Source organism: Lepisosteus platostomus, chromosome 8, assembly GCF_059453375.1.
Source record: "Lepisosteus platostomus isolate fLepPlt1 chromosome 8, fLepPlt1.hap1, whole genome shotgun sequence".
Taxonomy (NCBI): domain Eukaryota; kingdom Metazoa; phylum Chordata; class Actinopteri; order Semionotiformes; family Lepisosteidae; genus Lepisosteus; species Lepisosteus platostomus.
In genome coordinates, this window is record NC_142618.1 from 50,277,399 (window position 1) to 50,289,836 (window position 12,438).

The 12,438-nt window shown below is 39.1% G+C and overlaps 1 protein-coding gene across 4 annotated transcripts in view; it reads left to right on the top strand.

Moving 5' to 3' along the window:
* The first annotated feature begins 72 nt into the window (after positions 1-72).
* Positions 73-12,438, top strand: part of LOC148657484 (extended synaptotagmin-2-A-like) — a 65,984-nt gene continuing 53,618 nt past the window's right edge. For 2 of the 4 annotated variants that reach the window (XM_088643827.1, XM_088643828.1), the window contains exon 1: positions 74-967. In XM_088643827.1, coding sequence (XP_088499953.1) covers positions 599-967 — 369 coding nt within the window. In that variant the 5' untranslated portion in view covers positions 74-598. Of the gene's footprint in view, positions 968-12,438 lie in introns of all 4 variants that reach the window. The other 2 variants (XM_088643830.1, XM_088643829.1) reach the window with 2 other exon arrangements.

Genomic DNA, 12,438 nt, shown 5'->3' on the forward strand with positions numbered 1-12,438 from the left:
GCCAGGTGGCTCCTTCGGTCTTGTTTTTTTTTTTCCAGCAGGTTTGACCTATTTGAGCAATGACAATTTCCTGTTGGAAATGGGAGCAGGGGGTTGAGTTGCGAATGTGTGGACAGTGTGTGTGATCAGCGCAGTTTTCAGGATGTGGTGAGAGAGGGAGGTACGGTCTCTTCCCAGCTGAGAAAGGAGGGAGTTTGACATACGCCATGCAGCACAAACCTCGCGTTTCCGAACTGAAGGATTACTGATGCCACACACGGAAACCAGAGGGAGCCCAGCAAACGACAGCTGACAGAAGTAGCTCAACACAGCCCCCTTTTACAGGGGGCAAGGGAAGGCACTGCTGTGGAGGCATCTGCAAAGTGTTTGGATCAATCGATGTAACCTTAACCAAGAGGAAAGGTTTACCAGAAAAGTAATTATGGCAGCGTCCGAGCTCTTATCTGGCCGCAACTAATTTAAAACAGGAAAAAAAACGTGGGTGTTTCAAAGTATTTTGTAGTCGGGGGGGAGGGCAACGCCGCCAACAGTGTAGAATACTTTTGCGATTGTTTTCTTGTGAGCAGCTGGTTTTGAAACTTTTTGGAAAGGGCTGGAGATGAGTGGCGAAACCACAAACAACGCGCCGCACGACGCAGGAAAAGAGGGGCAAAGCGAAGCCACCAGCCCGGCGGACTCCGCACCGGGAGCCCCGGTGGAGGATGCCGAGGAGCCGCAGTCCACCGCCGTAGATCTTACGCAGGCGTTGTCGGGGTTCGCCAAGACGTTTGTCATCATTTTTCCCATCTACGTCTTGGGGTATTTCGGGTTCAGCTTCAGCTGGGTGCTGATCGGACTGGCGGCGTTCTTCTGGTGGAGGAGAAATAAAGGAAGTAAATATTCCCGACTTAACCGGGCTTTGGCTTTCTTGGAGCACGAAGAGAAGACTGTTAGGCAGAGTCTGCCAACTTCTGAGTTACCACCATGGGTGAGTGACCTTTCACTGTGTTTGTTAGGTGGACGTATCAATGCTCAGCACTGTGGGTTCTGAACAGTTGGGTGACCAAGTTTACTTAAAAGATGGTTTTGATCTCGTCTCCATCATTCTTTTTTTTTTTAACATTGACAGCCCCATATCAAAGTGTTGTTTTCCAGAAATGTGTTGACATTCAAAAGCTTGTCACGCGTTGAAAGTAATGTACTGTACTCTAGGCTCCTAATATAGCTTTCCCACGCATGCAGGTACTATATAATATCGATAGGAATATTAAATTGGCATAGCTTTGGATGCCCCAATTGCTAGTTTTGTGGTTTGTGAAATGACCTTAGACATTTGGACTCAATTTCGAAAATGTTACATTGATCCTTCAGTGGAAAGATAAATGGTCTCTTTGAAATGTTCACTCTTTTGTATAAACAATTGTAATGATGCTGAAAGTACAGTAAGGCAGCCTCAGATTGTCAAAACAAATATGCAGTGTTTTTAATCTATCTCGACCGTGTTGTCATCAGCTGTAGGCATGTACTGTATCACGAACAAAACAGTGATCCTTAATTAAAAAAAATTGTGGAAATCAGGACTTCAAGGTCATTTTTTTTAAACGGCTCATGAGGAGTATTCTCGGTTTTTGTTGACTTTTGTCTTCAGCGCCTCACGTACCGTATACTCAAAATGTTCAGATCCTCAAACCTCGTTTTGCCTGTTGTATTTGACTGTGTAGCACGTTGTAAGACTGATTGTCAAAACATTATCCAGTTAAACCACGACTGACAACACTTAACAATGTGAGAGGAAGGAGTTGTTTCGTCGCTCCATGCATGGTCTAAGTAAGGTATACGCTTTGGATGCTGACCCTGAGGCAGAATTTAGGTTTGTCAAGTTTGATTCAGCATTCGTGCGTGTAGGTTTTACATGACCAACACAAACCAAGATGATGTACTGTAACAAGGGTTTGTTTTTCTCTTTCATATTCCCTCAAACTATTTTAGAATATATCAAATTTGGTGACTTACAATCGAAAGGGACAGAGAAGAGTTTCTTCCCGATCAGGCCTGAAGTGTGAAAATGTTCACAAAACTTTGGAAATGGTGCGAGTATTTTCCGTGAATGGTGAACGTTCTCACCAGAATTACTCTGGTCCTACAGATCAGCACTGCTTGTTCTGAATTATACCTGCATCCTAGTTTATGGTGCATTTGCAAACTTCATTAATAACATTTCTAAATGTGTGCTAAACCACACATCTGAAAGTATGGTTAGTAAATTACAACATATTTTAGTAGAATACACAACTTGTGACTTACAGTACAATTGTTTTGGATGTTTGTTTTTTTTCCCCAAAATGTGCTGGGTGTGTCAAGATTTTAATCCAATCATGTGACGACAATTTTAACTCCTTTTCTATCTTGTCCACCTATTTCTTCTTTGAAAATTGGCTGCATTAAAAAAAAAACCTTGGCCAGCAGTGAAATGCAGGCTGTGCTCTGGGTGTCAAGGATTTCAGAAGTAGGTCAGAGGTTTGCCTACAGTATATTGCTCTGGCCACAAAGTTGTCATTTGGCAATGCAATGAGACTGTATTTTTTGCTTAGCTAAAAATAACCATGCAAATCATATGACCTGTGTGACAGTGTCCTCCTGGGTTTATTCTTATCACTGTTTAGAGTCCTACTGTATTTACACTGATCTTCAAAAGATCATGTCTAAATGATAGGTCAGTTAACTTTCCAACCCCAAACTCGCAGTTATTGATTTCAACATTTAAGTTTCGTTAACACATTTTTGGCATGTTTTAGCGATCTGTAGAATAGAAGAAATTTCAGATTTCCTTAAACCAACCAATGGAAAACATGCCAAAGTATTTGAAACAACCTAAAGACATTTTAAAGTGATTATTGCTTGCTTAAAATTCAGTTTTCTGTGGTCAAACCTACAGGAATCTTCGATCTACTTTTTATACGAGATTTTTTTTTATTTTTGTATCTGTTCAGCTGTTATTCAGCTACTGAGTGCTGCTACTTTTAGTAAGAAGAATAATTTATAAAATGTTATCAGGTTACCCAAGTCAGTGTTTTCAACAGTGTCCTTTTCTGTTACTGTATCTGAACAAAACATTTTATTGACAGGTGTACTGTAAATGGATGTATACACTATTTGTACATCCATTTGTACATATATTATACAGTATACAGCACCTTGACAAGGCATAAAAAAGGTCACAGTCCAGGTACTGTAACTGTAAGGTAATTTCAATAATTTTTTCCTTAACTGTCTTCACCTAACTTTCTTTAACTGTCACAACTTTCTTCGTATCTAGATTTATTTTTGTTCTGTTCTTTATCATGTCTGAAGTAAGGTTCGGCATTCTGAATACAAATAGAAATTTTCTTTTCCCATAGTTCTGAATATTAATAGATGTCGGAGGCTGTATTTTTTTTTTAAAAATATTTCCTTTTTGATGTCACTGTCAGAAAATGTTTTGCAGCCTGCCTGTTAGAAATTCCAATTTGTGGTCTCCATTTGTCCAGAACTTGTTTTGTAGGCTGTCTTCTTATCAAGTACTGTAGTCGAACCTTCATGTTTGAAGTCTTGTAGAGTACCAGAAAGAAAGTGGTGTTTTGCACATAAAGTATGTTTTTTTTTTCATTATAACTAGTGAATTGTGGTTTTCCTTTTCTGATAAATATGCATTTTGTGCAATCAACACATTGAATTTCACAACATTTTGAAAAGTGGATACCTTCTCCTTTCAAATGTTCATACATTTGTATGAAGATAAGGTTGTTGTATTTCAGTTTTCTAAACACCAAAATTAGTTGTACACTTTCTGCAGAATAAGGATTGTCCTTTCGTAAACCATCATTGCTGCTTCAGTGTGATTGTCATGATCATACAGTATGTAGGCCTTAGTGTCGTGGGCTTCTAATAGATACCTACAGTACATATGCATAATATATTGTCCAACAACATGATTTATTTTCTTATTTCTTAGAAGAGTGTGGTTGTTGTTGTTAATGCTATTATCGGAAACTGAATAGATGGCTCACAGACTTAAGCTGCCTGAATCAGACCAGTGCGAGAAGCGATTTGCAGTGTCCATGCAGCTGTCCACTGAAGCAGTATTAGACTAAGCACCTTCCAAATACAGCTTCAAACAATAGAGGCTCTGGTTTAAATTAGGCTCCATGAAGACGTGCCTTGAATAACCTGCTCTGTTATTTTAAGCCTAAAAGTGGTGACCCAGTCCATTTATGAGGGAAAGGAGTACATTACATGTGGACCATACATTGACTTACAGTGTAACACAATTTACCCAACAAATTAGGTTGTGTTATTCGCCACACATAGTTTGCTAAAGTATATTTTACTCAAACATCAAAGGTCTTTATGAGCAGTAGTTGTCTTCTGTATTAACCAATGGTAACATTCAGTGGTCTTTTGTTTTCAAAGACCACTGAATGTTACCATTGGTTCTTGCCAGTGCTTTGATTGTTTCAGATAAGTCGGTTTGCGTTGCACAGCTTTCTTTCACACAGTTCTTGAAGTGATAGAGTGTCTTGCCTCCCCTTTCTTCCACCTGCCTAGAGAAGTCAGCAGAAGAAAACATGAACTTTCCAGAGTTTGCTCTCTGTTGGAAACTTACATTTCTGACACCTGTGTGAACTGTTAACCAAGATCCTTGATTTTTGTTTTGTCTCGCTCATAAATTGAGTAGAATACTTTGTATAGGTTTTTGTAATGATTCATGTTTAATAAGAAGTTTAATGTGAGAAGAACTGCCCAGTTTTTAAAGTACCAAGGCTATATGCCATTGATCTGGTGGAACACTGTGCTTGCTGGTTTTCATTTCAAATGAAATTTCAGTTCCAGCACCCATATCACCCTGCAACTCACAACTGGCATCCCACTGAAGCTCAGCAGGTGTGAGCCTGGTCAGTACCTGGATGGGAGACCTCCCGGGAAAAACTAAGGTTGCTGCTGGAAGTGTTAGTGGGGCCAGTAGGGGGCACTCACCCTGCAGTCCATGTGGGTCCTAATGCCCCAATATAATGACAGGGAGACTATGCTGTCAATAAGGTGCCATCCTTCGTGTGAGGCATAAAACCGAGGTCCTGACTCTCTGTGGTCATTACAAATCCCAGCGCGTTTCTGGAAAAGAGTAGGGGTGTTACTCCGGTGTTGTGTTCAAATTTCCTATGGGCCTTACCAATCCTATGGCCTCCTAATAATCCCCCTCTATGAATTGGCTTCATCACTCTGCTCTCCTCCCCACTGATAGCTGATGTGTGGTGAGCATACTGGCGCACTAGGGCTGTCATCGCATCATCCAGGTGGATGCTGCACATTAATGGTGGTGGAGGGGAGTCCCCACTTACTATAAAATTCTTTTCCTTCTCAAGAAAAGGCTGGAGGAGATTGTTGGATCAATTAGCTACTAACAGTCTAATTGAATAAATAGATAAATAATACTAGCCTCTTTTGCAGCCTTTCTTGTGTTTTTGTGTACTCTACATGTGATGGATATGTCCATTGAGATTCTATAGGGTAACCATGTATTGTTTTCGTAACTTGGGAATGGTGATGTTCAGTTTTGTCATGCAGTTAAATCTACCTACTGTTTTTAAGAAATTAAGTCATTATCTAGGTATGATCACTAATGTTTTCTTTCCTGTTGTCAAGAATAAGGAATCATGTTGCAGATTGTTGGCATCTTAGAAAGGTACTGTACAAGTAAAGCAATATTTGCTGCATTCGTTATGAATGCATGTGAATTAGCAGCATTCAGGCAAACAGGGCCAGTCAGCACCTTTCTTTTTGTGACTGGCTGCCAGAGAAACTGTAATAGGATTGTCCTGGTGATTCCAAGAAGGACGCCCTAATTAAATTTGATGGGAAATGATATGTCAGCAGTTTTAAGGAAGGAGTTTCAGGTAAATTATAAAGGAAACCAGCAGGTCTCTTGGGATCCTCCATTCAGCACAGTAAGTGGTCAAATAATGAAGTTTACTGCCCAGTCATTTTTGTTCATCTTGGTTAAGGTTTAATTGAAGTTTATTTTTCTAACATGATATATGAGATCCTGTTTTTAGATATTGGATAAGTGAAGGTCACTTCAAAATCACATTTGTTATTGGGATCTTTCACTACGCATGTGCCCTGAAATATTTACTACACAATAATGTATCTCTAGAATTTAGCCATTTCCTGCTGTTTAAAGTAATATGTCTGTGTTCTGAAATGGTCCTTAATATGATATACTATGTATTTGGACAAGGAACTGTCTTTAAATCAAATTTAAATATCTGTAAATATATGGTGATCAAAATTCTTATTTACTTTATTTCCTCACAGCTATAAGCTTATAACCCATAGACAAGTTTGCCTTCAGCTTTCTTACATGGTGCTCACAGATAAACTGGACAGATTAATATGAGTTATAGTGCAGGTGCAGTACAGTTGACCTCTGATGAGCCCAAAGACATAGGGCGAGTGTGGTACAGAGGATTATTGGGGTAAAGAAGATGGTTGTCTTCTTAAATAACCAAAAGAAGATGAGCAAATTCAATTCTAACTCGGTTACAATGGAAACCTAATTCATGTATATTATATTATACAAAGAGGTAACCTTCATAGCATTGCAAGATCTCACATTGGACATTTCCCCAGGCCTTTAGCTGTTCAGTAGGTTTACTTGTGTGTGTTTTCCAGTCAAGAGCTGTGAATTTCTACTTTAGTACTGAAAATCCGTCTTGGTTGTTGTTGTTTTTCATTTTTTCCGTGGCCTTGGAGTAGCGTTCAAAGCGTGGAAAGTTATTCCACCTCCTCAGCCTTCCAACACCTTGTTCCACAGCCTTTAGTCGTACGCCTCTGGGTGTGTCTCCTAATTAGGTGGGGGTTGGTTGTGACAGAAAATGAGGTGTGTATTCATGTTATACTGTGTACAGAGCCAGAGAGTGAGAACTCTAAAACCTATTCTTACGCAAACAGCGATATCATAATATCTTTCAGATGTTTTAAATATATTTAAATACTTCAGAAAAATATTCTTAGCAGAGCTGCACATTTGCGTCCTCTTAGATATCTTTCTTTACTTCTGAAAAATAAAGCTATATTATATCGGATGGCTGTACATAGGAGTAGAACCATACAAACTATATATGCCTAGAAAAAGCAAGCCCGCAGTCCTGGTTTGTATGTGCCACTTTACACATACCTGGCATTTACTGACCCAGGCTGGCTGTAATGTGTCAACCCCACCCAAGACTTGCTGCGCATAACAGAATGTGAGTTAGTGGCTGTGAGGTTTTGGGTGTGATCCTTGTTTCTAAAGCAAAGGAACTGAAAAACAGCACTTTGACGAAAGGCACACATTACTTAATGCAGCCGTTTTGTTTCTGTTTTATTAGGGTTTTCAGTTAGAAAAAGGAAAAAAAATACATTTCAGATACAAATATTGAAAATTTATTATTTAGAAATTGTTGTTTTGGATTTTAATGCGTGAATAAGTCATATCCCTTTGCTTTGAAGGTATTACTAAATCAGTTCAATTAAGCTCAATGTTCTCAACATAAACTGGTTTGAGTTACACTAAAGCCACAAACCATTTTTTGCAACTGTGTAATAAGTACATTGTATCACCATAACATCTACTGTACAGCTGACTCTGAAAGGTACATGATATCTGATTGGGATAGTTTTCTTTTACTGAACCTGAGTGTGGTTTTAGGCATTAGATTCCCAGTAGCAATACTGTATATAGTACTGTATGTATTACAAGTTACTTGCTTGGTCCATCTGCCTTTTCATTCAGGTTATATATAATTCCTTTTAAAATTCCTTGTACTGCATACAGTATATTTAAACTTTGAGCAGTCTGGTCAATCGTTAATGGAAACATTGAGAATGAAAAGACAAAGACTCACCATCCCAGCCAAGAGAAGTTTTTCAGATTCTAACCTAGGAAATATTTACTGTTTTTTATCTAAATGTGCCTGCCTAAATAAAGCTGGTTTATTGGCGAAAGTCTTGCATTGTAGAGTCATGGTATGCACATCTATTAATCCAGTATATAGAATCTGCAGGTGTGTTTACAGTAAGGCTTCAGTGGAGATGTAAAATATGAACAAATATTTAATCTTTTAATGACAGGGGATCACATCAGTTCCATCAATCAATGAAACTCAGCGCCCACGCTGGAAACATAGGGTGCAAAGGAGGGTTGCATTCTGGATGGTTTGCCAGTTCATCACAGGGCACATATGGACAACTGTGAGACACGGTGTCTTTAGAAAGCTGGTGGGAACCAGAGGGAGTGATGAACACACATGCTATTCACAGATGATGCCCCAGGCCAGAATTGAATCCAGGACCGGAGAACTCTGCCACTGCACTGTGCCATCTTCAGTATTTTTTTTTCCAACTGACACGTAACATTTTGCATTTTGTGTGTGGCGGACATGGACTGGTTTTTGCCTTGCTTGTTTCCTCTTCTGGGGTTCTTGTGAAAGACACTGAAAGATCATGGCAAAGTAGCAATGAAGCATGACGGTTCTTGAACAAAGCGCGGCGTACATGAGTTTTTGTGGTTTTTGCAAATTAAGGCCATTGAAGGTAAATATGTGATGTAATCCAAATGGGCCACATGGACAGAATGGGCCTTCTGTTTTTAACAGTTCTTATCACTCTCTCCAAGAGATGAAGCATGTGCATGTTGTACAAAGGTACAAAGGTTCTTCTGGGCAGCGAACAACAGTGTGAAAACTGCCTCTAGCCAACTGAAAAAGCTTGGTGTACCTGATGTGGAATCTGTGTTGTTCATGTTTCATGACATGCTGTAGCTTGACGCAAGTTTCAAAACTTCTCACGTCAAAATATTTTGTGCTTTCTATAGCCATTTAAAAAATTAAATATCGTAACAGGCGTAAAGAAATTACAACCAATTTAAGTTAAATATGGCTTAATTGTGAATGTAATAGTTTTCATAGCCGGGAACATAATACGGTTTTGGGTTTTTGTTCTCATTGTCCAGAAGTAGTCCATACATTGTAATGTAGTTTCCTGTATTTGGCAGTGGTAAGCACAAAATTGATACTTTTAGTCCAAAACACATCTAGACATGCAAAATCAAATATTGTTATATTACACCACCTACTGTAATTGCATAAACAGTTCATATATTTTGCCAGCAACACATTAATTTTAAGCCTCTTTGGATAAATGAGATGCACTGTACATCTGTGCAACAGGAAGTCTGATCTGCAAATATTTCAGTTAAACTTGGAAAGCAATTTCAGTACTCTGGAACCTTCTGCAAAAATACTGTTGACCACACTGAACATCAAGATCACAATTACATGCTCAGACCTACCTAGTGGAGTTGTTTATGAATGTTTGGTCACATTCACACATGTAGCCAGTCTAGTCCTTTACACATGACAGAGGCTTTCCAGTGCTTTGCCATCTTTGAGATGACATTCAACAGTCCACTTCTCAGTTAAAAAATGCAGAAAATGCAATAATGTACCAAAGGGGTCCTTAACATTAGTCCTGGAGGGCACTGGGTGCTCTTCTGGAATAAATTCTTATGAACTATTAATTCTGTTAGCAATCAGCTAAGAGGATGTCCTAATTTAACAGTTTATTCTTACATTGATTTTTATTTTTAATAAGGGAGGGAATGTTGCGCTGGACGATCAGAGTTGAGGAACGATAGTACAGTATACTGGATGTTCAAGGGCTCAGAAGTATTGGATGCCATAACCTAAAGTACACAAAAAAATGGTAAATAAAATGAAGAAGACTAAACAATGAAAAGTAAAGGTTCGTGAGTGAACCTTAACCCACATTATAAAGTCAATGGCAAATTCCAAAGGTGCAATTTACTGGTAGCTGTGCCTGTCATTGTCTGCTTCTCACAGCTTGATGGAATGCTGTCATGCATAGTGTGCCTGAAGTTTACAATTTGTGGGTAGGATGAACTTTATTGCATACGCACACAGATAGAAAAGGGTGCATTCGGTTTTTGCTTATTGGATTTGGTAGACTAGTGCCCACTCAACTATATCATCTTAATCACAGTAAGATGATATGGTGTTTTATCTAAACTTGAATACTTAAATGGGTATAATATAGTGGTTTATCTAAACTTGAATACTTAAATGGGTATAATTGGTAGTACTAGACAAAATGTTGCTTATAAGTGTGTGGTGCAGTGCTTTTTAATTCAGTGAGAACAAGCTATGGTTCACCAGCCCAGTCTTGAAAGGATATTCTTGATTTTAAGATTCTGGATAGAGATATTCATTTTGTTCTATAACGGTTGATGCATTTTTTTTTATTTTCATTTACGTACGGCACATCAGTTTTCATCGTTTTGCTTCTTATTGTATCCTGGGTCTTGCTGTTGCTTCCTTACAGTGTCCATTTAGATTAATTATAGATGCCGATTCTGTACACCCAGACCTGTTTAGCCAAAGTTTTGTGTGTGGGACCTTTGGGGGAAGGATGAGGTTTCTGGCTTGGAAACGCACTGAAAGAGCAAGCACAATGCACAGGACCTGTGAGAAGGGTAGAAATTACAAGGAAGCCGAACACCAAGAGTATGCAGCTCTGTTCTTCAGGGGCCAGAGTTCTGCAAGCTATACAGAGACCTTTTCATTAGCAACCGAATATAACCCCAAAAAGCAGGTGGTTTCAATTAGGACATATTTAGCTCAAATAAGTAATTAAGATCAAAGATGGAACAAAAACCAGACGACCTGTAGCACATCAAGGACCAACTGGCACATGTTCTGTTTAGCACTGGAGAGGTAAACAGACCTGACAAAGATGGGATAGAGTTCGCTCTATACTTTTTTATAGTTCTATAGTTCTTTTTATGTTTGTTTTGGTCATACTTTCATTATGCATTTTTTTAGATACCACAAAGGGATTACTTTTTTCTAACATTTCGGCATGTTCAGGATGATATCGTCGCTTGTTGAGCTTAGTAGTAGCTTTTCTCTGGTACACTAAAATTGAAAGCATTAAAACATCCTGTCATTAAGATGAGCTTTAAGCTTGATGTATTCCGGGGTCTATGTTGAATAAGATTTCTGTTCTTTAAAAGCATGATCACTGTTTATGAGTTTTGCCACATTTGTGAGGTATTGAGAACCAGCTGCTGAGAAGACAGGGTGATGATAAGTGAGAAGCAGCTTACCTTGTTTGGTTATTGGTAGAGTTTTAGTGTTTTTAGCTAGGAAACAGGATTGGCAAAAGGGTTGGTTGAAGCAACAGCACCACAACGTAAAGGCAAAGAATGCAGAACACTATTTTTTGGTAGATCTCAATGACGTAAAAACAGAAGACCTCTCCAACTTTCTGTTGCTCTGTGGCAACAGCTACTGTACCTCTACAAATCAAGCCTGCCCACTGTCCTTTCACATCTTGAAAAATGATACATGATTCCATTTTTTATTCTTCTTTTCTTCGAAAATCTCCTTTCAAGATCATAAAAAATTAGGGAGTAACACTAAACCCATTACCTATAGGCCTATGAACTCTAAAGGAATTGCAGTTTTCCACTGCTGAGATGGGAGAAACCGTGACTATGACGACAATTGCCCGGGTGTTTCACAAATCTGGGCTTTATGGGAGAGTGACCAAACAAAAGCCAGTTTTGAAAACGCGTCATCCTGAGAACATCATCCCTACTGTGAAGCTTGGCGGGTGCAGGGTCTGGAACACTTGTGAAGATAAAAGGCAGCAAAGTACAGATAAATCCTGGAGGAAGGCCAGCTGCAGCCTGCAAGAGACCTGGGATTTGGGAGAAGGTTCATCTTCCAGCAGGACAATAACCCAAAGAGATGGAGCCAAAGCCACCTGGAGTGGCCTAAAAACAAAGAAGGCAGTGTTCTGGAGTGGTCTGCTCAAAGCTCGGCCCTCAATCCAATTGAAAAACTGAGGCAGGAGTTGAAATTTTCTGTTCACCCAATGGTCCGCATCCAGCCTGAGATAGCTTGAACAGCAGTGTAACGAAGAATGAGCAAAGATTGCTGCAGTGTGCAGCTGTGCAAAGCTGGTAGACTTATCCAATAAGACTGTTGGCTTTAATTACTGGCAAAGATGCTTCTACCAAATATTGATTCAAGGAAAGTATTTATGAAATCAATTATTTTCTCTTATATGTTATATTATATGTATAATTCATTTTAATGTTTTCACTATGACATTACAGAATATTTTGTGTTGATCAAAGGCAAAACAATTCCAGTTAAAGACAGTACCTCATGTATCTTACAGTATGTACTTATGTAAATAATAATAATAATAATAATAATTGCTTACACTTATATAGCGCTTTTCTGGACACTCCACTCAAAGCGCTTTACAGGTAATGGGGACTCCCCTCCACCACCACCAATGTGCAGCATCCACCTGGATGATGCGACGGCAGCCATAGTGCGCCAGAACGCTCAC